Source organism: Phaenicophaeus curvirostris, chromosome 7 (genome assembly GCF_032191515.1).
Source record: "Phaenicophaeus curvirostris isolate KB17595 chromosome 7, BPBGC_Pcur_1.0, whole genome shotgun sequence".
Taxonomy (NCBI): domain Eukaryota; kingdom Metazoa; phylum Chordata; class Aves; order Cuculiformes; family Cuculidae; genus Phaenicophaeus; species Phaenicophaeus curvirostris.
This window is the reverse complement of record NC_091398.1, coordinates 11511256-11539144: the sequence shown is the minus strand read 5'-3', so window position 1 is coordinate 11539144 and position 27889 is coordinate 11511256. Positions and strand designations below refer to the sequence as shown.

The 27889-nt window shown below is 40.0% G+C and overlaps 1 protein-coding gene across 2 annotated transcripts; it reads right to left on the bottom strand.

The window, feature by feature from the left end:
* Positions 1 to 231: 231 nt before the first annotated feature.
* WDR75 (WD repeat domain 75) lies at positions 232 to 18641 on the bottom strand. 2 transcript variants are annotated; one of them, XM_069860773.1, is made up of 21 exons: positions 18594 to 18641; positions 18274 to 18403; positions 17405 to 17470; positions 16644 to 16737; positions 15944 to 16068; positions 15532 to 15602; positions 14895 to 15011; positions 14223 to 14311; positions 12611 to 12769; positions 12214 to 12273; positions 12009 to 12124; positions 11364 to 11536; positions 10728 to 10891; positions 7462 to 7645; positions 5593 to 5687; positions 5080 to 5175; positions 4351 to 4520; positions 3764 to 3823; positions 2692 to 2829; positions 2520 to 2611; positions 232 to 593 (listed from the first exon to the last, which is right to left on the bottom strand). In XM_069860773.1, exons 2-21 carry the CDS (start codon positions 18367 to 18369, stop codon positions 386 to 388), a joined length of 2373 nt encoding a protein of 790 aa, XP_069716874.1. In that variant the 5' UTR covers positions 18370 to 18403; positions 18594 to 18641; the 3' UTR covers positions 232 to 385. The 2 variants fall into 2 exon arrangements, with proteins under 2 accessions (XP_069716874.1, XP_069716873.1); XM_069860772.1 differs by having other exon boundaries at positions 18535 to 18636.
* Positions 18642 to 27889: the final 9248 nt, after the last annotated feature.

Below are 27889 nucleotides of genomic sequence, written 5' to 3'. Positions count from 1 at the left end.
ATCTGGTCTTGCATTACACAGTCCTAGTAAGTGGAGCCATTTGCTGTCACTTTGGCAGCAACAGCCCAGCCTCAGTGGGGGAGATTTTCAGCAGCTTAGTTGTCACTTTGCTAACTGATCACAAGTCAGATAATGAACCCAATTTTTCTACTAGCTTTTAAAATACATTTGCAAGAGGGAAAACCCCAGAGGTTAAATCCACAGAATCAGTAATAAATTAGGAAGAGAACCAGCTTTTCAAAACTTTAATCCATCCCCCCAGTTTTCTCTTCTTACAGAAACAGAGGCTGCCAAAATTTATGGCCAAAAGATCTGAAGACTTTTTTTTAAGAATATTTAATCCACAAAGCTTCAGCTTATAATATAAAAAATGCAAGATGTCTGTTTAGAAAGCCGATATCCAACTGTAGTCCATTTTTCTTATTTTTCGTAGCTCTTTTTCCTGGGATTTAGACAGCTTACATATCATCTCTCCCAATAATTCCATAGGATTTGTATCTTCTTGTTCCATTTCAGCAACACCTCTTTCTTCATCTGAATCATCCTCCGTGTTTTCACTTTCCATTTCCACTTCATCAGCAACTTCTTTAGCACTGTAAGAGGAAGATGATTAGAAACAACCCAATTTATGACATCAATGGGTACTTTCACATACTATAGGAGAGAGGTAAGTTGTTGGATTTTATTTATTTTTTTTTAATCTCAGGCTACTTACAAACCACTGTACTTCTCTTGCCATTTCAAGTACTAGCCACTTTTCAAACAGCTGTCCTCTGTTTTAAATAAACTTAAAATATTTTTCTTTCTCAAGTATAGTGTCAGAACAGGCAGAGCAGCATTATGTAAGAAGTTACAATCTCACTCTCTTGCTGTATTAGGAACATGGAACACACTGACAGATGAGACAATATTCAAGAAGGCCATTCCTCTCTTTCAAATCTTGTCACTTAGCAATTTTTAAGACTACAATACCTACAGTGCTACTAGAAAAGAAAAAAGTGTGGGTTTTTTTTTAAACATAGGAGGTGCTTAAAATGGCTACTCTCTTCTGACCTCAAGAGTTAAACTTGTGCTGAAGAAGTAGAACGCGTACTTCCAAAAAAATGATATAGAATAATTATCACATTGTAAATGGGAACTGATAATATCAATTCAAATGTCTGTTATAAAAATATTTTGGATCTCAACAGGAGTGACCTGCATGCTAGAATAGTACTGGTCTCCTAAAAATCGTCTGTTCAAATACACTTATGACAGACAAAATTTAAATGGTGAAACATGTATAATAAATTAATATTATACTGCAAAGGAAAAGAAAATGATTTCACATTAAATAAATTTAATCCGTATGTTGATATGTTCTTGTCATTCTTCAAGAGCCTAATCCTACAGTCCTTATATGGAATTTTAAGTGTGCAGTCATACTAATTGCCAGTGTCGAAGTACAAGCACTACATTTGCAAATATTTACACAGGCCACTGAACTCCCAAATTCTTCAGTACTGAAACTACATGCAAGTTTCTACACATTCCCTGTATAAGATTTTTGCCAGTATTTTCTTGATGTGGCAAAGACTTTTACTCAGGTCATCCATAAGAGAGCCAGCAATACTGGCAAACTACTTATATTCTGCCACAGCAGCCACGTAACACACATGCAAACACTGCTCAAACTGCTGTGTTTTTCTGGCTAAACCCTGGCAGTGTTAACTATTCTCTCACTGGTCTTTGCAAATGCAGAATGGCAGATGATACCAATGATGGTCATCCCTGGGTTGGCAGTGTTCCATTAAACACTTTTAAGAACAGACTGCACAAAAATGCAAGCTTTTAAATGGCTTCTGTGTAAGTGACAAGATATTAATCCTAATACAAGACTACAGTCATAATCCCTGTGCCTGCATCCATTTTTGTAGAGGCTTACACAGATCTCAGAGGAGCTACAACACATTTTAAGTACTCCATTAAACTGGGATGAATGCACTGTAAAGCATGCTTAGCTAATGGTGTTCACAGTATACACTCATGTTTTGCAGCTTAATGGGGAATGAAATTCGAGTTCCAAACAAACTGTTAGGATCAAACCTAAGGACTAACTGGTGGATCTAGAATCCAAAAATCAAGAATTATGCAGAAAATTACCATAATATCAAATAAAGTTGAAAAATTGACTTTTACCACCAAATGCCACTAAAAACATTAAATCCCTGGAATAATAAAGAACGTTTGGGTACCAAAAGTGACATTATGCCCTAAAATCAACAAAAATAACAGGAAAAAAAGAACCAACAGGTTATGCAGTTTTGGGGAGATATGTGGTCTGGCTGCTTTGTTTTAAAAAATCTTGCCATAATGAAGCGTTCTACTAAGTTTTGTCAACAGAAAAATGAAGAATGTTGGAAAATTACTTTTACACTTTAAACAAAGTGTAAAACAAAGTTTTTTTTGTTTTAACAAAAAACCAAAGATGTACACAATTTAACTTCAATAACTAAGGAGAGTTCTTAAATTTTTCTTACCTTTTGTTCTCTTTGGAGATGAGCAATGAATTAATAAATATAGGACACAGGAAGGAAGCAGATGGCAAAACATGTGCTGGAGTGTGCAAAAGCTGAAAAGATAAAACAGAAGCTTTATAAAAGCTTTTGTTGGTCAAGATTTTGTTTGTACACTTACTGTAATTACTCTTACCTCTTTGACAGCAGGTGAATCTTGCCCGTGCTTACTATGGGCAACTAGTTTTCCAAGATCCTCTTGTGATTGCTGACGTCTGTGCTTTCCCAACAGCAAGCTAAATGGAGTCACAAGAAGACCTTCTTCTATGGCCAGCTTGAAAAAGGTGGAAGTTTTAAGTAGAATTTTAGTTTCACAAAGTTAAGTTCTATCTCATTTTGAGTTACCAAGTATGGTCTTCAGATTCCCTTCATGACTAAAAGATCATTTATGCCCCATTTATAGGAATGGTTGGACTCAATGATCCAGTGGGTCTCTTCCAACCTGGTTATTCTAGGATTCTATAATCATCCACTGAGTTATTAAATTATATAACTTGAAGTAAAACATGGCAACTTCCCTTCTTGCATTTTCACAGACCAACAGACCCTAACCTGAGTCCTGAATTATCCACCCCACCCCCCACCCCGTGAAACAGATTGCCTATAACCACATTCCCATTTCTTTTTGTATTAGGAAGATACAAACTTCTACTTTGATCTATTTTAGCTAACCAACCAAATCAATCAAGTGCTACCATTTCATTCTGTTTAGTAGCTATGAAACACTTCTTCCACGTGAATTTTAAAGATCGAATTTCCCAGACGATCACTCTGCAGTACATACTGCAATGTAATTTTGAAATTCTCTCTCTCATAAGTCACAGTTGACTGACAACTGTTCGTCCTCACCAGAAGGAGCAGTTCAGGCCACACTCAAGGTTTCAAGCATTAAAGAAACCAAGATAAGGAAAAAGCTTTAGAGCTTTTAGAAAAGCTTTTTAGAGACGTATCAGTTTATTTGTTCTGGGGAAGTGAGAAAAGGAGGGAGTAGTTTACTAATATTTCTATTTTTAAGATGTTTACAAAAAAAAGCAATTGTCAAAGATAAGCAAATACAGATTATTGCCTCTTCAGCTATGTGCCTATGACTCCATCTAAGGATCTAGTGTGCAATTTCATGATAGAAGGGTATCTGAATCTGACAAACTGGAACCAACAGAGTTTGGAACTGCTTTGCGTATCTTTGTCAGAACTTCTAGAAGAGGTACCTGTTTGCTTGCTGGTGTAAGCCTCTCTTCCAAAGACTTTGTGCTAAGCGTCATTAGCTCCTAAAACAGAGGATGCAGCAGAGTTATAATATGTGAAACCTGCTTTCTGTATTTCCGTACCTTGCCTACAGAAGCTTCCACCTGGCCTAAAAGATTTCGTCAGTCAAATGCAAGAGGCAAACACATCTCTTCCTCTTTATTCTATAAAGAAACTGAAAGGAAGCTGGAATGGACCTAGAGGCTCCATATAAACTTTTTTTGGAAAACAAGATTCAGATAATCAGCATTCAGTAACCACCTAGAAGCTGTATTAAGTTAAACAGCATAAGTAATGATCCCAAATTACCTAGTTTCTCTTATGAATGATGCAGCAGAAACTATCTAGAGTAGAAAACTAGTAAATATTCAACTTTGCACTTAGGCCATTTTTAGTATTTGAAAGTTTTTAATAAGGAATAAAGCATGGCTTACATTGCCTTGAAATCACAAAAAGAAACTCTCACAGCAGAATTCTGAATTTATATCAAGCCACACTCAGGAAAATATTTTCTCCCCCCAGGAACCACCTGCCAATCACTATTTCTTACTTGTGTATCTGTAAGAAAAAATAGTTGAGATCTTCTTAGCCAAAGGTATATTTCTGCACTGATCATTTCAGGTTCATCTCTTGGAACAAAGGCAGCAAGCTGGATCTTTTCTTTACAAAGGTTTCTCTGGATATAGATTGGCCGTGGCTCATTTGGTTTAAACACAAACACTGCAAAACAAGAATGTCTTCTCTTTAAATCAACCTTCCTAGACAGCTGTCAAAACCCTATGTACCATAGCCAGTAAGGGCTGGACAGGATTGCCTTTAAGCCCTAGTTTGCAGGAATCATAATTGGATAACCTTACTGCATAATACCAAAGATACCTTTCTAAGAGAACAACTCAGAGAAGAAAATGTTTCTGTAGAATGGTAGCTCTAGGAAAAGTAATTATTTATAGTCAAAGCTCTAAAGCATAACTGTACAGTTCAACCAGATTGTTGCATTTACAGGAGAGGGTCAAAAACATTCATGACCCTCACCTAGAGGAACATGGTTAATCCCGTGCTTAAACCAATTAACTGTTGGAAGAAAAGACAGGGAACAAACATGCTTTACTGGAGTGCTGCTGTCAGACATTGCTCAGGTTTCCAAAGGAGCAAGTACAGACTCAGGTCTGTCTTACGGCTTTAATGGGGCTGAATTCTAAGAAAACCTTTTCCCGAAATTATGCTTTCACAGTTTTAAATTCTATTGACCATTACTTGTGAAAGAAGCCTTTGTACTTACAGCTGGACTCTTTTGAAAGCCATGAGACAGCAGCAATATATTCTGAAAGGGGATCAGGTTGCAGAACCAGGATGTTGAGGTGGGCACTCCATTCCACTGAAAACCAAACACAGCAACAGCCAGACATTAAAAGGCAGCATTCAGTTCTATTCTACTTTTTGCGAAACAAAAAGTCAAACGGAAATGACACACGGGGCCTTAACGTCTAGAAGAGGCACATGTCTTCACTTATTCAAGATGAATAAAAATACACAAATATTACCAACTTCTACAAATGCGGGAAATACTAGCTGTTATGATATTATCAGTCATTTAACTTAGAATTTACTATGCATATAAAGCACATGCACGCTGAGACGGATACAAGCTTGACTGAAGTACGAAAATCATTACATTTCCACAGGACATTTTGTAGTGGATCAATCTGGAATCAAGCTAGATTTGTATTAAAGTTTCATTGTAAATTCAAGTGTTAAGCGCTACCACTCTAGCATACATTTAAGCTGATCTTACATGCACAACTGAGCAGGTTCCAGCAACATAGAAAGCCATAATCAGTGGCACCAATAAGGTACTTGGAACATGTTAATCTCCCAAAGCAGATGTTCCTACAGAAGAAGTCAAAAGAAGTTAATGATCTTTAAATTTCATCTTTGTTTTTCTATGTAATAATGATTCACAAGTCACAAAAACATTCAGTTAAGATGTATTTCCAGGACTTAAATTGGGAGATGTTTGCTTTTTGCTTTCTCCTCTAGAGGCATGAACTCCACACACAACAACCAGAAAGGTCTAGAAGATTTAAAAGTACGCTTAAACCTGTAAGGTTTTCCCTACAACATTCTGATTTCAAGAAGTGATTTTAAGCTCTTAATATTAAATTATAAGTATAAACCCGTAAGTACAAGTAAGCATTCACATTGGGACTGGAAAAGAAATTCCCTATTTAAAGAAGTCCTACTATTGCTCTAAAAACTAGGAAGTGAGGAGTAGTTAAAAAAAAAAATTATGGGCTGCTCCAATTATGTGTGATTTGTTTTACTTTAATTTCTCATTCTGTTGTTGGAGAATAATAGAACAGCCTTTTAATTTCTAATGTTATAAAATGCTTTCAAAAAAGCTAATAAGGGGCAGTATCTCTTTATTAAGACCTAGCCCTTTGAAGTTATGCAATTAATACAGTTATTAAATTACTCTTAGGACTATATTAATTTCCTTAATACAGCAAGGGCTACAAAAGGAGCAGCTGCTTGGGAAAAGCTTGCTGATGTGCCAAGTTGTTAAGAGAAGTCCTCTCCATTTTTACAGCACACCTTCCACGATTTTCCTGCAGACCAGTTTTAGAATCATGTTTCTCAATTTCTAATCTTAGAGTACCAGTATATAAATAAAACAGACTCGACCACACAAAGAAAAGCTTACAAACATACATACACACAAAAACATGGAAGTGAGAAATCTCTGACTCTTTATGTCAGAGTCCTAAAACGTTGTGACCACGCAATATTTTGCTAGGTATACGAAGTACCTCTAACATTACTGCAGTAATGCCTTTGAGAAGCAAGTTTGAGAAGCAGTAAGAAAAACCTCAGCACTGAAAGAGAATTTTACAGTGGGTTTGTTGCACTTTCCATTTCAGAAATTGTTTAGGCACAGAGATCAAGTAGATGAACCACTGAGGTCACTTACTGCCCTATTTTTCCAAGATTATCATGAGAAAAGTGATACTTTACCCAGATAGGAAAAATGGCTGTATATTTGCACAGTCCAGAAAGCTCAGTATTAAGGCTGTCCTATTCTCTGAGTCTCTACCGTTTATCTCTACCATTGACCTATGCCATTCTTCACAATCCTTGCGCAATGGAACAGTATCTAGACCTTCAGGATGTCTTTTATCACGACAGCATATAATGAAGCATGCTGAGATAGTCTGCCAAGCAAATACGGATTTTTCAACAGTGGTTAGCAACAATCAAGATATATATTTTGTAATACAGATAATAAAAGGTCAATATGGCTTTATGGTTTACTGATATTATTTTTATTTGTATACATGTGTACATGAATAAAGCACAAACTTCCTATATTTATACTTCTTCAGTACTTTGATTCATCCCTAGACTAATGGGGACAGCGACATATTTTGAGTATGGGAGGTGCAGGAGTCAGAAGAATAAAGATGAAACTGCAAAGCTTGATCTTATAAATTTTTAACAGTAATTTACCACCCACCTAAAAGCTATTTTAGAGTCTTATCTGAATACGAAATATTGACTGTTAAACTCAACGCTTATATGAACATACATAAAGTCTTGCGCTACTATGAACTGTTTCTGTTCTGCGAGTTCAAGTAAGATGTAACAAGCCTGATGAAAAACATACCTTATTTTTCCAGGTGGATGGCAAAACGTACACTTAAGATCCCAAGTAACTGAATCCCATACAGTGACAGTTTCTTCAAAGCTAACAGCAAGCAAAGAGCCATCTTCTGAGAAACAGCAGTTAGTAGCTTGGTAATTGTGGTAGCTGCCTACAAAGTCACAACTCCAGCTCACACTTTGCTGTGCTGTATTGAAAAAACAAGCTAATTAAATCAAATCTATATGCGAAGAAAGAAGGATTAAGGCTGCAAAATAGGCTCAAGAGCAAGAAAGTTTTGTCTCAGAAGGCTTACATTTCTAAGGGGTAAAGAGACTCTGTCCTGTTCTAATACAAGAAACACCTAGCAAGTTTTCTGTTTGCCCTCAGTTTTGTAATTGAACAGCAAATACTGAGTGACACGGTACAATATTCATGCCTACTTTGCCAAATATGTTAACTGAGTTTTCAAATAGGCAAGATGTTAAGATAAAAAGAAAAGATCATGAAGTAGATTCAACATTTAGTTTTCTGAAACATCCTGTTCTTTTAAAACCGCAGCAAGAACATAAGCATTACCAAAATTCTGAACATAGCTTGCATTTGAATCCAACAATGCTCATGGTTCATTTACATAAAAATTGAGAACCACAAAGTGACCCATAGGCATGCTTCCTCCTCTTGGATAACCTGCCAATGTATTCAATCGGGATACCTTTCCCATTGTTGGTAATGACCATAAAAACAAACAGAAGCAAAGTGATGTACTTACCACATAATACACATTTCCCAGTATAAACAGATTCATACAGCATGCTTTTGAAACATACAAGTACGATGAGGAAAGAAAGGAAAATAAGTTCCCCCTATGCTAAGATATCCTTTTTATAACGGCTACAAGTTGATCATTAAAAGAACTGCCTGTAAAAAAAGCCAGAAAATTCACTACTTGAAACTGCACGGCACCATCTAGAGGCACAGCAAGAGATCTCCTGCAAATGAAAATACGCCAGAGTGCATTCTACATATGAACTGATTAGTTCATTAATATTTCACAGAATCACAAGGTTGGAAAAGACCCACAGGATCATCGAGTCCAACCATTCCTACCAACCACTAAACCATGCCCTGCAGCACCTCTTCCACCCGTCTTTTAAATACCTCCAGGGAATGTGACTCAATCACCTCCCTGGGCAGCCTGTTTCAGTGCCCAATGACCCTTTCTGTGAATTTTTTTTTTCCTGATGTCCAGCCTGAACCTCCCCTAGCAGAGCTTGAGGCCATTCCCTCTTGTCCTGTCCCCTGTCACTTGGGGAAGAGGCCAGCTCCCTCACTCTCCACAACCTCCTTTCAGGTAGTTGTAGAGAGCAATGAGGTCTCCCCTCAGCCTCCTCTTCTCCAGGCTAAACAACCCTAGTTCCCTCAGCCACTCCTTGCTAAGACTTGTTCTCAAGCTTCGTCACTCTTCTCTGGACTTGCTCCAGAGCCTTCTTGTGGTGGGGGGCCCAGAACTGAACTGTATCTGAGATGCTGTCTCACCAGTGCCAAGTACAGAGGGAGAATAACCTCCCTGGTCCTGCTGGTCATGCCGTTTCTGATACAAGCCAAGATGCCACTGGCCTTCTTGGCCACCTGGCCACACCGCTGGCTCATGTTCAGTTGCTGTCAATCAACACCCCCAGGTCCTTCTCCTCCGGGCAGCTTTTTAGCCAGACTTTTCCTAGTCTGTAGCACTGCACAGGTTTTTGCGTCCCAGTTGCAGGACTCTGCACTTGGCCTTGTTAAACCCCATCCTATTGGCCTCAGCCCATTGATCCAGGCTATTCGGATCCCTTTGCAGATCCTCCCTGCCCTCCAACAGATCTACACTTCCACCCAGCTTAGTGTCATCCGCAAACTTGCTAAGGGTGCACTCAATGCCTTCATCCAGGGCCTTCATTTGCTGCACAAAGGTCTGCAGCATGTTGAATCTTTCTGCCTGAGCATTCCTACCCTGCCCCTCAGAGCAAATATACCACAGAAGTCATCATTAAAATGTACTTCTACATATGCCATGAAACAGAACTCTGTTACAGTCACTTGGTTTTTTTATCAAAAATACACCTCCACCCTTCCAATAAAGCCAGTCAGCAGATACAAAATGATGCTGTTGAAGGAAACAGACTATATTAGGTTTCATTCCCAGCACACGATTTACAAGATCAAAGTATATGTTCTTTAACAAAAGATATAATATAGGCTTAGAATTATTTACAATTAAAAAAGAAAAGATTCTCTTTCAGATACCACTGAGGTACTTGCTAGTAAGTAAATACATGCATAAATCCTAGTAAATGAATACAAGCTTTTGTTTTTCTTCTCACAAACAGCCACTGTTGAGGAGTAAACAGCTCAGAAAGTCAGTTTGGCAAAGTAGTTGAAAAGTACTTTTGAACATGTTCTTACTCACCCCTGAAATCACAAACGTGTTACTAAACTGCAAGCAGTTCAGCAAGACCACTACCCCATCTATTTGGGAGCATGAAAAGATAAGACACCCAGGTGGCAGGAAGGTTCCACGTCACCAAGTGTGCCTGGCACCTTGATAAATGTTTAAGTAAAAGGAAATGAAGCAGCAGAAAATCTTTTATATTACACAGCCAAAGACATACAGGGTAATACAGATCCCTCAGTGTTCTGTTTGAAACAAGTGAACATCAGCACACACTTTGAGAGGTGAAGTTTGGTTACCTGGGTATCTTGGAAGTGGATCCTAAATATCCATCCCAGGATATTCAATTATCTAATAGGAAGGATATTAGAAATTATTCTGGATTGGTGGAGCCGCAGAATGGCAAAGTGCTATTACTTTACACTAAGCGAACTAAAATGGAATAACACCTTTCTGCATCCTGCTGCCTTAAGCAGAAGTCCTAAATAAATAATAATAGTAACAACAATAATAAGAACAGACTACTCAGAGGAATGACAAAAATCCTTTTTTTTAGCAAGGAAAAATCAGTACCACAAATGATCCTTTAAACAATCAACACAGGCTGCCATGCCCTTCTGCAGCAGGGTTGGCAGGGTCTTTCCTATTTCAGAAACCTCCATACCAATCCATAATAGTGCAAAACTATGACAGGACTCCAATACACAGAATGCTCAGGAGAACACAATACTACATGCAACAGCAGAAACAGACAAATGCATGGGACTCAAGGGCCTAGTTCTGGAAGGATGAAGTTAGGGTCAGGATTTCTATGGCATGTTACAAGGTGGTAAGTAAGTTACACTTTGACCATACTTACCCTCAGGATCAGTGTCTTTTACCATCACCCAGACTTTAAACACACCATCTCTGCCAGTTGTTACCAGTATCAGAGAGTCATCTTCCAATTCATCCATGTCACGAAAGCACATGTCTGTTATGTGGTCCTCATGGGGCAAATTTATTCTAGTATTCAGCTTAAAGCTACAGAAAAAGAGAAGCTTGCCAATTTATTTAATTTAGAACTTGTGGAAGATTTCAGTTGAAGATGATTTTGGAAGGGGTGGGGAGAAGAGGAATTGAAGAAACTTCTGTATAATTATAATATATAGCTGAATGGTATCACATTTACAGACTGGCTTTGCCTAATTGCTTCCACACAGGAAAGCATACTGCAGCTGAGCACAAAGAAAGTATTACCACTAATCAAGCTCCACACTCAAATATTCTCCCTGACTCTGGCAGTCTTTCCCATACTTAGACAACCAGTCGAAGAGCTACTACACTGTGTTATTTCAGATGTGTGTAGTATGGATGGTAAACTCTCCCTAAGGTCTTCCCTAGAATTTTATTAGCTGATTTGGGAACTGCTGTTGCAAGACAAGGTGTGTGTAGATATTTGCATGATACTTAAGATAGATTTTGATACCTGGAAAGCCACCTCTGTTACCATTACCTTTGTGTTTCTTCATCATAGAACCACAGCTTCAACTGTAACTCAGGGTCAGTTACTTCTTCTCTCTCTTCTACTGTTGCTAACCACTTGCCTTGTGCACTAAATGCAACTTTTACCAAGTCAACTTGGTTTAAACCTGCCTGATGGATGTATTGTCGTTGTACAATATCCAACTGCAAAACAACAAGACCAAAATTAAATTTCAGAATTCAGGAGGAGAGATTTAGATATCATTTACAAAGCCATAGAGAAAGGATGTAATGTAAGCACAGATTAGAATTGACTGGGCTATGGTATAAAAAAAAACACGTGGGGAAAGCATAATTAAAGCATGTACATTCCACAATTAAGTAACTGTAGGAAAGGAGAAATGAAAAGAAAGGTATTTTAGAGTAATTTTTCTTAATTTTTGACATTTAACAGGAACAGGACACTGATTTGAAGTATTTATTCACCTGTCAACATTTAGCCATGTTTAACAAGTAAAAGAAGTTTGTTACAAAGCTGTAAACATTGCCATTTGGAATCCCATCTTGTACAGCTGTTGGCTTTTTTGCTGTTTATCACACTAATTCTGCAAATAAATTCTGATGTCTAACTTACTTAGAGTTAGTTAAAGTTTTGGTACAAGCCCATACAACTTACACTGAACAGCTGTTGGTCACTTTGGAGAGAATAGAACTGCAAGTGGCCAGGCTCTCCATTGAGGACTAAAGCTTTGGTTCTAGGATCAACCACAAGACCAGTCTTGACATCCATACCTGGAAATAAAAGTAAGATGACACATGACCTAAGATGGGAAGTAACGCATCCTGCTCTCTTTATGGAAGATAAGTTTTGTTGCACTTACTTTTGATTAGCCCTTGAATACTTTTGGAAAATCTTAGGTTGCTGTTGATTATTGTGATTCCTGAAAGGAAAAGCAGATAGTCTCGCAAAAGGTGTCTGCAATGTAACCACATCTCACCGTGGTGAAGGGATTTAACCAACTATACTTAATACTGTTTATGTGTCTTTTCTCAATTTATGACACCCCTACATCAAGGTGGAAAGCCAAGTTACAGCATTTGCCAGCCAAATTCACAGAACTGATGAAAGAGCAAAAGATCACTTCAAGCATCTATTCTTTCAGATCAGTCTTGAACTTTCATGTAGCATCTAATTTATTCATCTGAAATTAACAAAATAGAACTCACACAGATTTGCATTCCATTTTGCATTAATACTTAAAATATGTTTTGGCTTACTGTTGTCCATATGCAAGGTGCAACAAAACGCGCCATCAGGTGACATGGAGATGTACTCAATAGCAGATCCCAAACGAGGGAGGAAATCCTTCTGACAGTCTGACTCATTGTGCCACAGAACTAGAACAGATTCAACTCCGCCACTGAGCAAGCTGGTTCCTTTTTCAGCAATAAAAATGCAGTTATAGATTTTGCTTAAAAAAAAAATCCAACATACGTGTTTATAAAGACAGACAAACACAAATTTCTCAAAACCCCAAGTTCTAATTCAAAATCCTAATTCTTAAGCTGTCATATATAAAGAAATTATTTCTCATATCTAGCCTGGGCAGCACACATAGATATATTCCATTCAGCAGTGTGCCCAGGTGGCCAAGAAGGCCAATGGCATTTTGGCTTGTATCAGAAACGGTGCGACCAGCAGGTCCAGGGAGGTTATTCTCCCTCTGTACTCGGCACTGGTGAAACCACTCCTTGAATCCTGTGTTCAGTTCTGAGCCCCTCACCACAAGAAGGATGTTGAGGCTCTGGAGCGAGTCCAGAGAAGAGCAACGAAGCTGGTGAAGGGGCTGGAGAACAGGCCTTATGAGGAGCGGCTGAGAGAGCTGGGGTTGTTTAGCCTGGAGAAGAGGAGGCTGAGGGGAGACCTCATTGCTCTCTACAGCTACCTGAAAGGAGGTTGTAGAGATGAGGGTGCTGGCCTCTTCTCCCAAGTGACAGGGGACAGGACAAGAGGGAATGGCCTCAAGCTCCGCCAGGGGAGGTTTAGGCCGGACATTAGGAAAAAATTCTTCACAGAAAGGGTCATTGGGCACTGGAACAGGCTGCCCAGGGAGGTGGTTGAGTCACCTTTCCTGGAGGTGTTTAAGGCACGGGTGGATGAGGTGCTGAGGGGCATGGTTTAGTGGTTGGTAGGAATGGCTGGACTCGATGATCCAGTGGGTCTCTTCCAACCTGGTTATTCTATGATTCTATGTTAATGGCCAGAGGAACTTGGATTAATTAACAAGACTTTGTGCCTAAAGTGGAATTTAAACCACCCTTTCAGTGTAGTAGATCCCATTACTTTTTGAGTGAGCCAACTATTTATTAGCATATAGCTGAATTGCTCTCTTTCCACCAGAAGTACTTTGCAATAAGAAATATCCTAAAGAGAATAGTTCAGATCACACAATTCAGATAAAAGTTAACTGTATTTTTGCCACTAGGTTTGTGCTTGGACAAAACTATCTTGATTTATTTGGATGTAAATAACACTCTGGCAAGAACTCCTCAGTATTCTTGATGACAGTGGATGAGGGAGGGAGAGCGAGGGTGGAGGAAAAGAATTAAGAGGAGGGATTAGATTTTACATTCTATCACAGAAGGTAGATATTTGACACTATGAAAGCCAATCGAAAAATATATAGAAGTAACAACTGCTTCAATTTTTATTTCAGATCCTTCCTGGACCCACTTAAGGTTTTAGAAATTTGCTTGTTAGTAAGTAGACAAAGTCAACGTTCTATTGATTTTTTCCCTCCTTGCTGCAACTCTTCAACTTTTAGAGAATTTTTTTGTTTGTTTGTTGGTTTTTTTCTGTTTTTGTTTTATTTTGTTTTTTTTAACTCACCCTCCACAGAAAAACCTAGATCCATAACAGTATCATGATGCCAGTGCAGAGTGGAAAACGTGTACTCTTTCCTGTGGTAGAAGTTCCTCCTATGCAGGGACGAATAGAACAGTTCTTTAAGCACAACATAAAAAACGGAGCAAACAAAAGGAAATATTCAATTGAATCAAGTATGCCATTCTCTCCTCTAACTTCTAGATTAGCTTCTTGTATGCTCAAGAGATACAAAGGGAGAGAAGGAACCATGCTAACAGGTTTTCAGCACCTTCCTGGTGCACGCCACGCATCTTCAACATACTGAGCAACTCAGCATGGCAGAGCAACTTGCACAGATATTGTTCTTAGGTGTGCAATTCCACTAGTGTGCTCTCCCGAGGATTCTACTTCCCCATAAAACTATTTCAGCTGCTTTTGCATTACCGTTTTAAAATACAGTTCAATTTCGTGGAGCATAGTTTAACAGTAATGTTTTCCCATTTGTCATGAAACTGATGCTGTACCCTGAAGTCAGTGTCAGTACTGCAGCTTCACAGAGTTTGCCATTCTTTGCTCATCATGACCTCTGAAAATGGCAATGCTAAGGACAAATTAAGACTGCCTTGCTCAGGTTTCACATAATTCCTGTGGTCACATCAGTTAATGGGGTACACAGTTGAATCAAAATGTGCATACCAGAGACGAATCTTTCCATCAGCATGGCCAGTTGCAATACAATCCTCCTTAGGATGGCATGCTACACAAGTGAAGTAATTGTTTCCACTTTTTGCCTTCACTGCACTTACAGAAAACCTTCAAAAATTAAGAAAGTAAGTTTAATGAGTTGGTTTTTTTTTTTCCTTAAAGCTTCAAAAGGATCAGCTAATGCACATAAAAATAATTCTGACTACTACAGTTGAACATGTCCAAGTTGTTGTAATTACGTGCACTCTCCAAAAATAGTGACATGCTTATTTTTCTATTTATTTCATTACTTTGCCTTCAATCAAGCCAAAAGTTTTTCCTTCTTTCTCTCTCCTTCCACCCTTGCTTATTCCTCCACCTGCTTTGGCCCTGAGCAAACTATGTCAGCTGTTTCAGTCCAGCAACAGTCTACACATTTACCTCAAAAACCTGAACAGATAAGCTACCAGTGCTGCTGCAGCACTTCACTGTCTCTCTCATGGGAAGCTTCTTATATAGTGACTACTTCCCCTCCAGCATAAAACCAAACAGTTGCTGACAAACAAAAAATAATGCATGCATCCTTCACCAGTTAATAAATATTTATGATATATCAGACTGAATAAATACCTGACATTTTCCTTCTTACCTGTTCAACCGTTTCTGTTTAAAAAAATAAACTTGGAGATTAACCTCTTTCACTGATGCGACATATTCACCCTGTTATAGCAGAAAAACAACTTAGGACATACAGACTATGTTCTTACACATGAAAGAAATAAAGAAACAAAAACTATGTTTCACTATAAAGTACCTAAAAATGGAGATAACATAGAAGCTAATGTTAAACAAATATTTTCCTGTTATACATGGTGGTGTGTTTTTTTAATAATAAAAGAAAGCATAGGTCTTACAGATTCATTTAACTTTGGTTTTGTTTCAACGCTGTTGTGCTTGTTTATACAATGGCATACAGCACAAACAGCATATAGTTCATTTGAGAGGGAAAAAAAACCCCAACCAACGCCCAACAGAAGAAAAATCCCAAAAGGTCAATGTACCTCTCTTCCAAATGCAATACACTTTGGTGACGCATCCACGTTGTCCAAAACCACTGACAATTCCTTGGCTTCAAGATCTTGGCCTGCTGCTTTTGTGAGCTTAACTGAGACCAGCTGGAATGTATCTGACCAAAGAAAAAATCTGTTATCAAAAGGCTTTTATGAACAGCGTTACATATACCCCTTACAAAGGAGTTACACACCCACTTCTATCTTAAAATTCACATGTTAGTACCTTCTGATATTTTATATAAGTCTGAAAAAGTTTGCAATACCTTTAAAAAAAAATAATTGTTTCACGTATTTTGATTCAAACAATAGTACTGAAGACTGAGTACTGGATAGTAGATACCAATGCAACCATAAGCAGAAACCAAGCTGAGTAAGAGTAAGGTCAAGCTATATTTGTATTTACTTGAGACAAAATTCTAGGAAAAAATATCTTGGCACGCTGTTAAACTGAACAAGTCTATTTTCACTCATACTGCTTCAGGTGGAAAAGTAGTCTTAAGCACTGTAAGCACACCCCATATTGTGGTAAGAACTGATTGAAGACTCATTGCATCTACAACATCAGATATGAGAAGTATACTCTTCAAAAGTGAAGACAGACACTCTTCTAGACAAATATTAAAAAGATAGATGTCATAGAATGAAAACAGAAACAAGATAAGCAATACAGGCCTGCAGACATATGTACCTCTTTCACCACTCTTCGGAATGACAACAAACACCGAGTCCTCAGAACTAGCAAGCACATACAGTGCCAGAAGTTTGTGTCCTACAGTGAAAGTCTGAAAAAAAAAAAAAGAGAGAGAAGGAAATCAAAAATGACGCTTGTACGTATGGTTGTACAATGAATAATGCTAAGTTTCTACAATAAGGAAAACGCATGTGCTTTAAAAGAAACCTTGATAAAGTAATTAAAATTCTGAATTTTAAGATAAATAAAAAGACCTTGATTCCACCAAGGATTAATACCAATGTTAAAACAGTACTAGTAAAATATGAGATGTCAGATTTACTGAAAAACCTGATGGTTTCTTATGCCTAACACAAAACAGAAGCCCCACCTATAGCAAGGTTCCTCTATTTAGCAGAAAACAGAGTAAGAGGACAGTTAGCAGCCCAGGTTCTCAAGGCATCACACCAACTCCTATTGGCACGTCACAAACTGCAGCACACTCCCCAGGAACTACACTGGATTCTGAACTGCAGTAAGTAGCAAAGTATCACTACAAGTCCCTTTTTTTTTTTCCCAAAATGATTCTGCGCTACCAGGAGTTTCACATCCATTTTCACATTCCATTACTGCCATAAATGGATGGTTTCCATGCTGTGTTAATGGAGAACACATTTAACTTGTGCCCATGTGTAGTTATAGCTGCAGAAATCCTTATTCTACTGTCAGTGGGTTAAGAATAATTTTGACATGTACTCAACAGGAATAACTCAACATACCTTAATGGGAATGCCATCCATGAAGTCCCACAGCTTAATGCTACCATCAAGAGAGGATGAATAGAGCTGAAGGGAAAAAAGTAGAGAAGGTAAAGTAACATATCAAAGTAATCTTTTACACAAAGTCACAGCCTGGAGGTTAAAGGATTGATCAATGCAACTGTGATTCCGAGTGGCTAAATCATCAAAAATACAGGATGCAGATCAGCTCTGTGCTGGCTTCAAAGACAGCGCAATAGAAACCCAACGCTACTATTCTAATTTGAAATATATATTTTCATGGAATGTGAGAGAGACAAGTGTTTGTGTTTAACCACTTCAGGCTAATAGTACACACAGACATTCATTAAGTGAACACCTATTAACATTTGCATCAGACCTGCATAGGTAACATGCAGATGCAGTCCACCTTGGCAAATAGTTCCCGGTTATATACAGACAGCAAAAAATAAACCAAACAGTCCAAGTGCTGTGAACAGGGAAGGCAGGCTGAGGGTAAGCAGAGTGCCAGTGCACAATTTCAGGGACTTAGTCAAACCTGCATCTGTGTCGACAGACAGAGTGGGGCAAACACCAACCAGACTCAACGTTGCTGATTTTCCCACATGCTTCTCTCCCCCCAGCTTTAATAAAAAATAATAAAAAAAAGAAATTTGGCTGATATTTCCTTTTTGCTGTTGCTCCATTCAACAAGCATAACTCATGTGATGCTTCACAACTTTTCTTTTTTGTAGAAAAAAGATACAACATTTACCCCTCCGGGCAGATTTCAGAGAAACATCATCTCAACAGCGCCTGTAATGGCTCCCAGCTCCTCGCCAGATCCCTGCCCCTCCCCAGACACCCGGGACGGCCCCGCAGTCCCCCACCTGCATGCAGTTGTGGGGGTTGAGCTGGACCCCCGTCACCAGGCCGCCGTGGCCCCCCATCAGCTGCAGCGTCTCCTCGGTGGCCAGACTGTACATCTTCACGAAGTCGCCCGAGGCGCAGAGCAGGTACCTGTGGGGGGAGCGGAGCCGTTAGGCGCCGGCCGCGGGAGAGGGGCCCGACCCCCGCCCGGGAAAGGCAGAGGCTGCAGGGGCACCAGCGGAGCCCGGGAACTCCCCGCCCGCCGCCCCGGCCCCACGTGCTTGGAATCAGCGGAGAAGACGGCCCTGGCCGCGTGGCGAGGGCTGCCACCACACCGCACCACGCGGAGCGCCGCCGGCGCCACCATCTTCCTCGCCGGAACCGCCGCGCCCGCCCCGTGATGCCCAACTGCGCGGCGACTTCCTCCCGTCACTGGCATGGCGGCCGGGGCGAGGAAGCGCCGCCGCTGGTTGGCAGCTCAGAGGTGACGCACACCGGGGCGGGGCTGCCCCGGCGCCGGGCCGGGGCTTTCTGAGAACGGGAGCGGGGAGTCCCAGGCTGGCGGCGGGGCGGCCCGTGCCGGGATCCCGGCGGCGCGGCTGCCCGTGGGGACCGCCGGTGCCTCCTCCGTCCCGGCGCTCTCGGAGCACCTGAGCCGCAGCCTCGCCCGGGCCGAGCCGCGGGGTCCGTGGCGCGCGCTGGCGCAGGGGCCGCCCGGCTGCCGAGGCGGGGCGCGCGTGCGGCGATCGGAGGGAAAAGGCCCTGCCGTCCTTGGAGTGGGCGGGGAGGGCTGAGCCGCAGGTGCGGATCCGTGCGCTCGGTAAAGCCGCGGGCAGGCGGTACCCCGGGCGAGCTGCGAGCTCGCGGAGCCGCCCAGGACGCCGGGTTCTCGTGTCTCCCGTACCGGAGGAAGCCTGGGTGTGGAACCAGCCGTGATCCGTGGTGTCCGGGCCCCTCGCTGCTGCTTCGCGGCTCCTGCACAGCGGTGCACACTGGGCTCCTGCTTGCACTTGAAACAGGCTCTGGCATACTTGTCGATAGTTTCTGAACAATCGCACTTCAAATAACAATCAGTGCCACAAGCGTGTTCTGGGAAGTGAGTTTTGAGTGTCTACTGTCGGCCAGGTTACAGAGTCATAGAAGCACAGAATGGCTTGAGTTACAAGGGACCTCAAAGCCCCTCCAGTTCCAACCCCCCTGCCATGGGCAGGGACACCTCCCACCAGACCAGGCTGCTCACGGCCCCATCCAACCTGGCCTTGAACGCCTCCAGGGAGGTGGCATCCACAGCTTTCCTGGGCAACCTGGGCTAGTGCCTCAGCACCCTCATCGTGAAGAAATTCCTCCTTTTGTCCAGTCTAAATCTGCGCCTCTTCAATTTATAGCCATTCCCCCTAGTCCTATCACTGCATGCCTTTGTAATTGCTGTCTTAGTCCTAGTTTGAAGGTTAAGCAAGGACCCTACGTGGGAATTAGCACGCACATTGGAGCACTGCAGTTATAGGGGTCTGGGGCTGGGCATGATAGAGAGCATAATGCATCCAGAAACCTGGCTCCTAATCTCAAATGCTGTAATAATTAAAAGTGTGTGCTTTCTGAAGCCAAGAGCAGAATTTACAAGTTCTGCCTAGTTACAGTTGTTGGGCTTAACAGCTGTCATTTCAATGAGTAGTCTAGAAAGCAAAGACAGACACACTTTGGTGCTCTTTCTCTGTGGGACAATATGACGAGTTCTGAGCCACAGATACTGAGTAATGTCAGAGTTCTATCATGAGGGATAAAGCCAGGCCACACAATCCAAGCCATTGCAGTTGTCCATATTTGGAATAGTATTACTGATAACTTTGCACAGCATTACTTCAAACAAGTAGACAGTGTACCTACAGGTGGAAAAAGCTGTATGTCGTAACTATCAAATGGTCATTTGCTAATGAAATCACATTAATTGTAGCTCCATGATTTGGTTCTAATGGGAAGGAACATAGGAATTAACTTGTGCTACAGGAAGCAGGGACACTCAGTGCAACAAACCATCCCTGTGCTCTTCTGCACTGGTACAGGTGGCATATGGTTTACGTCCTACCCAATGCTGTATGGTCCTTTTCTATCCCCCCCCCCCTTTTTTTTAAATTTATACTTGGCTGACACATTTTTTAATCTGTTTTGAGTGTCTTTCTACTATGATGTTATGAACAAAGAAATCTGATAATGAAAACCTTATCTCATACTTAATGAATTTAAGGTTATGTATACAACTTATGGGCAGGTCTCACATCATGAAACAACCAAGTCCAAGGGATTTTTGTATTGTACTCAATTGAAATGGTTATCATAAATTTACTAGCAGTCCTATGTGTGGTTAAGAAACAAAAGTTTTTTCTTGTTAAATGCACTTAGCCTTTTATTTCACTATCATAGCCCGCATTTTTAAGTGGACAAATTGTAGCTTGATACACAGGTGCATAAAGGACCAAAACCTTACTTGTAGCAATTTTGGGGGCTTGAGGTGGCACAAGACACTGAAAATACCTGGTTTGTGGTATTCAAATGAGTGAGGAGCAGAACTAACCTACCCTGATGTCTGTTTGCATTTGGCTGAAGTGAGGGCTTTCTGGTTTTTTGACATATTTGTTTAAATGTACTTTTACAGTATATAAAATTCATGTTTGTCTGTGCAAGTCAGAAGAAATTTGTCTTTGTATATCCTAAAGTAATGTTTTGATTCAGTTAAGAATTCTAGGCTGTTCAGCCTGATAGTTAATTAGGAGGATTTAAGTTGTGATTTTTTCAGAAGTACTACAAGTTTTAATGTTTACAACTGTATTTTTTTAATGTATTGCAACTAATTGACCAAGCAGTCCATGTATTGGCCAGAGATTTGTGTGCATTTAGAATCCACTGTGTGGCTGTGTACATAAAAATAAACTAGTTGGAGAGAATGCATTCGTAGTTCTGAAACATTTATTTTTAATGTTGTTGATTAAAATAGACTTACTTTGTAATACTTCATCAACTTAAAATGAAATCATTCCAGACAAAGGGGCAAGTTATTTCTAAACAAGTGTTGCTAGTTAGGCTTAAGTACTAAGGAAAAAAGTGTTTAACAGCTCAAAGATTTGTGAAAGCTCTCACCAATAATGCAGCCTAAGTGTGGTCAGGAAAACACAGCTCTGACTTGCCATGAGCAGAATGGCAGTCTCTTAAGGCAGGGTGATACACTACTGTACCATGCTAATCCATCAAGTCAGGGATACAATCTGGGACAAAAACTGTTTTGAAATGCTAATTAGATTTTACATTTAACTTTCTTTTCAGTGGATTTCTTACTTTCTTGGGCCTAATTTAATCTCAACCTTGCCCATTAACATAATATCCATCTCTCTGTTCAGAAGACGGCTCACAGGGAGTTATGATCAATGCTTTTGCCATCCCTCGCACACTGCTTTTTAACAGTAAAATCCCTGGGGTTAACATGTCAGCATGGAGGCAATCTATCTGGTACATTTCAAAATTTGATGTTTGTAAACTCCACTGTTGAATGTCTTCTTGTCATCATAAATCAAAATAAAAGAAAAAAAATCTGATATTGACAGGTCTTCCATTTTGTGGGGTTTTTTTTTCAGCTAGCTTGTGGATTGCCAAGAGTAGCAGAGGGTTCTGAAATTTATGCCTTGCAGTCTTCTGTAATGAAATAAGAGACAAGAAAGGTGGCTGCTTTTTGTAACTCCATCACTGAAGGTTGTGTGACTGACTTGGGCAACTGATTACTCTTTTGTGTGTGTAACCTTGCTTAAAGCAAAGACTGTGAATCCATGTGTTGATTTCCAGTTTAGGGAATATATTTATTTGGAGGGAAATGACACTGTTTTCCTTTTTGTGGTTCATGAAAACTGGCATCTCATTTATTTACTGAAAGAAAATTTAACACGATGGAGATTACAACTGAGTATGCAACAGGGATGCATGCGGTCCTGGGAAGCTCCTATAGTGGAGCACATCAGTAGTTTTGTTTCCCAAATTGGTAAAGCAGCTCTTCCTGGAGAGGAGGGTGGGATCGTAATGGGATCATGTCCCTTCACAATTATGATTCATGGCTGCCGTGAGCACTAGAGGGTGCTGGAAGAACGACTGCAACATGAGCTCAGTGTGTAAAGTCCAGCGTACCAGAAAAGGAAACCGTGCTTGAGCTGCAGTGTACCTTGCAGATCCCTGTTCTCAACCAGTCTTGCCATCAGTAGCGTGCCCATGTTCTGCTGCCGTGTCTGCTGCAGCCAGAGGGAAGGCACTGGCACGTAGTGACTCCATTTGCTTCCCGAGCAGGGTTCAATAGGTGACAGCATCTTGTGTAGGACCATCGACATTCAATCAAAAGGAAAACACATCAGGAAAATTGAACTGAAAATACTCAACAACTGTTACCATATGCAGCAGTGATCCTGACTGGCAGAACATGGTACCTGGAAGAGTTGGTGACCCATAGTACGGCTAACCGGAGGATGCCCAGCCTTGTGCTGCACAGTGCTCTGCTACCAGGGCAGCTCAGTGTTGTTCCACAAATCCCTCAGCCGCAGGATGAACCTGTCCAGCTCAGTGTAACAGAGGAGCTGCGACAGCTCCCACTTATTGCCCTGTGTCTGGGGTTTGGAAATGTCCAATAGGATGGTTTTCTTATAAGAAAATGCTATGATAGGATGTTCATGACTGGGAGAATCTCTTCTGTGCAGGGGGTTTGCCCAACAGGCTGCACATAGACCAGAGAGGCCTGTTTAGTGCCACACCACCAGGGTTTCCTACCATGTAGAGGGGTTTAGGATTATATATACTATTCTCCCTTAAATATATCATTTAAATGATACCTTACACTGAGGTAATCTGAGAGCTTTTCTTACTGAAATTGTAATGGACCAGCACCTCCTGGTGCAAAACATCATAAAAATATTTTAGCTAATATTTTTTTTTATTTAAAATGTGTAAATCATTTAAACTAATGATTTCAAACAAACTTTGTTTTGACACGTCTCTAAATTGAGAGGCTAAGTTAGCATATGATGAGAATGAATAGAGGCAGGCTTTATCAATGGAAATTTGAAGTTTGATAATGAGCCCAAAGGTAGACTTTTAAACAGATTAATCTCTTTGCGTACTTTGGTCTCTAGTAAATTGTGAAACAAATTAATTATTATAGTTCAGTTAAATTTTAAAGTTATTTTTGAATGTACTGTTCTGTTTTGGAGGTTATAAGAATGTTTAACACTACAGAGTTCTTGATTATAATCATGGAAATATTGGCAAGTAAGCACTCAATTTTTTGAAGTCTAGTTAGTTTGTCAATAGAGCTGGTTGGAATACTTGTTAGCAATGCTTTATGATAGTGAGATATTGGTTACCTAGGAGGGAAGTAATAACACAGCGAGAAGCCTTGCATGCAAACAAAATGTAGAATTAGTGTTAGAATCTGCCAGCAGGGATTTCACTGAAATTCCTTCCCATTTTATGAATTTCTGTATTTTTTTAATAGGAAAAATGGGAAAAGGCTTTGTTTTCTGGCCATTTCTAGTAGTTAATAATCTCTGTGGTCAACTGGTTTTATTTCTTTAATAATTATTAGTATTATTTATTGTTAACTGAATTAATTATTAAAATTAATAATTGTAAATAAAAGGCCAGCAGAAGTTCACTTCATGGTGGTGCAGATGTGCTTGATTCAAGACCTTTTTTCCATTCGCAGAATCATGCCTTTCCCTTTGGGAAGGTCATGGTATGGAGACACAGTACCAACTGAACCCCATACAAGTACCGTTGTGCTTTTGTAATGCAGGTTGTGAATGCCTTTTTCACCCGTGTATGGGACATGTATGTGGCCCTACGTATGTATCGTCCCATATGGCAGTTTTTAAAAGCTGTACATTGTCTGTGTTTTATGCATCTGGATGTGCCTCGTACCAATGCTATCACAGAAGGGCTAGGGCTTCAACTGAGAAAGTTAGTAAAGTTCCACGAGTATCGTCTAGATTGATCCAATAGAGGGAGTGGAGCCACAGCATTAATCCACATGCATTTTTCTCATTGAAAAATGAATATTATGTATTGTATACTTCTGGGATGACAATGCCCCATTGGTATTAACTGCTTTTTACTACCAACCAGATGTAGAGGTGCAATGTTGGTTTTATGTTCTGGCATCTTTTCACTCTTCTGGTAATGAAAAGAAGCTCTGAAATAAATGAGAATATGTCTATCATAATCAGCCATGACACTAAATGACTTGAAGTTGATATTGATAAGGCATTGGCCACTCCTGGCCATTCTTTTTCTTATCACAAAAATGAAAACAGAGCAATTCTAGCTTGCTAAACAGATGTTGAGTATTCCAAAGATACCCTGTTAAGAAAACAGAGCCCTCAACTTCTTTTGGAACTGTTCTGTGCAGAGGATCTGCTATAAAAAGGCAGACACACTGTGAGAACATATTATTTCGTGTGAAATCGCACTTCAAGGATTTGTTCTCTTTAAATAGTGGCTCCTAATAAGCAAGGGTACAGTTTGAGAGGAATGGGGATTGATGAGCCTCAGGAGTTTATTTACCTCTGGCAGCTGCCAAAACACTCATGTTTCTTGTTCGGTAAAGACTTTGAAGATTATTTTTCTTTCTTGCCACTGGCAAAGGAGGCAAAGCTTTGTGCAGCTAGGGGAGGTAAGTACTGCAATATTTACAGAAAGATTTTGGATTAAAAAGAGATTCTCAGTCTTTTAGAAACCCTGTACTTGTAGTCTAACAAATGTTCACTCCCCTTTCTCTGATAAAAAACAGCTGTAACTGTGCATTACTGAGTGTAAACAATGTTCTCCCACTCTTTGAGTTTCCAACCACAAAGCAACAGATTGTAAGCTTTACTGTTCTGTTTTCATCTGACTTGTGTTACTTCCCTACTACGTATAATTGCTAAGTTTTTTTAAATCCTATCCTGTTCCTGTTGAAACCAGCCAGGGCAGGGATCAGCAGTGGTTACACGTCCAGTGAGCAGGAGGAAGCACGCCAAAGAGACTGGGGTCTTTTTGCAGCTTTCAGTGTCTTTTTGAAAAGTCTCATTGTAAAATCTTAGAGCTTGTGGAGAAAAATGCTCCTTTTTTTTGCATTAGTTCATTAGGATTAACTTTCTGTGGTGCTTTTTGAGAAGCAGTTTAGAAAGCAAGCATAGGCTCAGTATTTTCATTAATACCTTTAAAAAATATTCCTAAGGGGAAATGTTTGTCTTTAATTGTAGAAAACTCTGAGAGTGGCCTCAAAGTTCATACATAAGATCAATGGGAGTGATGCTTCAGAACTGGTTTGTGGCTTGTCCCAAGTAACATTATATAATGGGTCAGGTCCTGACCCACTTCCCCTCTTCTGATATTGCAAGTAGTAGGTTTCTTCTTTTTTTCCTATTTCTCACAAGAGAAATGTATCCTCTGCTTTCTTCCTGCATTTTGCACTGATGTTTCTTTCATGCCTTGGCTTCTGTTTGACACATATGTGCTAATGCATGCTGAAGGGTGTGTACCCTTTCATATTTACAGGTCTCCTCTGAGATAGACGTTGCCAACAGGACTGTAGTTTAAAAGTATATTCAAGTTGGGATAAAGTTAATTTCCCGAATTATTTCCCAGGGCCAAGTCCAGATGCCTGTTGGTAAGCTTTGGGTTTTTCTCTTGCAGCAGCTGCAGAGTAGTTTTTGGGTTTTTTTTTGAACTGTTGTATTGAGTTTCATAGCAGGGAAAACTGTTTTGTTGCCAAGTGGTTGTTGCCATGATCTCTACTGAGTGAAGGATGTTGGAGGGGAGAGAGAGTCTAAACTTACTGTTTATTTCAGAGTTGTATGTTGTCTTTCAATGCACAATATTTTTATTATTCTGAGTAAATGCTGCTGCTTTAAGTAGTAGGAGAAAACCAACATAAACACCTCTAACCGTGATGCTTTATGAACTGGAGCTTTTTAGCTGTTAGAAACATCAGTCATCATGGAATAGCTTTCTGGTTTAAAGTCTGTTGGATTGACCAGCGTAAGTTAACAGGAGAATATCTCCTAGTTTACATGCAAATAACAGGCTATGTGAATGTGTGAAGTGTGGTTTAGGCATGACACCCTCCAAATTCTTTCCTGCCTAACACAGACAAGGTTCTTCAGTTGTACTGCTGCATGCCTGCTCTTTTCGCAATCTTAGTTCCTAGGCACTAATTCTAACTAAAGGATCTTATAAACTGGAATGAACATAGTAATCTGTTATTTACTTCACATACCCTTTCTGAAAGTTTACTAGGACTTGGTAGCTGGTAGAACAAAGACTGTCTTTAGATTCCTGTTGCCTTTAGCAATTATTGCTATCATTCATGTTGCCGATGCTTTATAGCTTTTATTGGCACACTTTTTTTTCTGGAGACAGTGTTACACTTGCATTGTGCTCCTAGTCCACATAGGGTACTTGCAGGGTGCTGACAGAGGAAAAAGTTCATTGTAATGGACTCCAGTTGATTTCATGACTTGGAAAGAAGATATTCTACTGATGAGCCTAACAAAGGTAGTGCTGTATTTCTGCAGACAGAAGTAGCAGCATCATTGCTTTCTTCAAATGATGGCAGCTCTAATTGGAGGATTCTGTGTGAGTACTGCATGAACTTCTGGGGTCATTTCAGGATAGCCTTGAAATGTATTCCTGCAGAAAGAAGCTGGGGTTGTTAGAAACCATGATTCTTATCCAGAACACCATAAAAGAAACCCACATTTAGAAGTTCCAGAACTGGTGAAATTCACCAGGTAGTTGATACAATTTATAATTCAGTTAAATGGAGGTGGGAGAAAACACACTGTGGAACAAGGATATTTATTTGGGATACTTTGGTGTTCATGAACACTAGGTTAGCGTCCTGTTCCAAATTATATGTAATCTGTTGGGCTAAACCATCTTGCTTTATGAATAATCACCTCAGGTTTTACCTGTTTTTTGCATGTATGTTATTTCTGTGAATCTTCCAGGGACATCTATTCTTCTAAATCCTTTCCCTCCAAAATTTTTAATTGGCATTATTTGCTTATTTGTGCTGGTTCCCTCCCCCACCCATTTCAATGCATTCTCCTATCTTGATTATGTATTTAATTCATGGCTTGCTCTGAGTAAACTAATACATCCTCAAACTACTATGGTTCCCATGGAAGACTTCAATTTGACCTTGCTGCTTCAACTTTTATTCTACCCTCTTTGAACGTAATTCATATAAACACCTGTGATAAGTTCAGTTTCACTTGAAGAGCCACAGTAGGCTTTGTATTGCCTTCAGTGCTACTCTGCTTGTAAACTGCAGTAAAACTATTTTAAATGGCTTTTTCTTCTGAAGTCCATTGTCTTTACTGTGCTACTGCTACACCTTTCCTACTTAGAATACAAAACTTCTGCATTCCCAATTTGTTTTCTTCCAAACTTCAAATTTTGGAATAGTTTTTGGGTAATAGAATCATAGAACAATTAGTTTGGAAAAGACCCGAGAGATCATCAACTCCAACCATACCTGTCTACTACTAAATCATGTCCCCAGACACCTCATCCATCGGCCTTTTAAACAACTTTAGAGATAGTGACTCAATCACCTCCCTGGGCAGC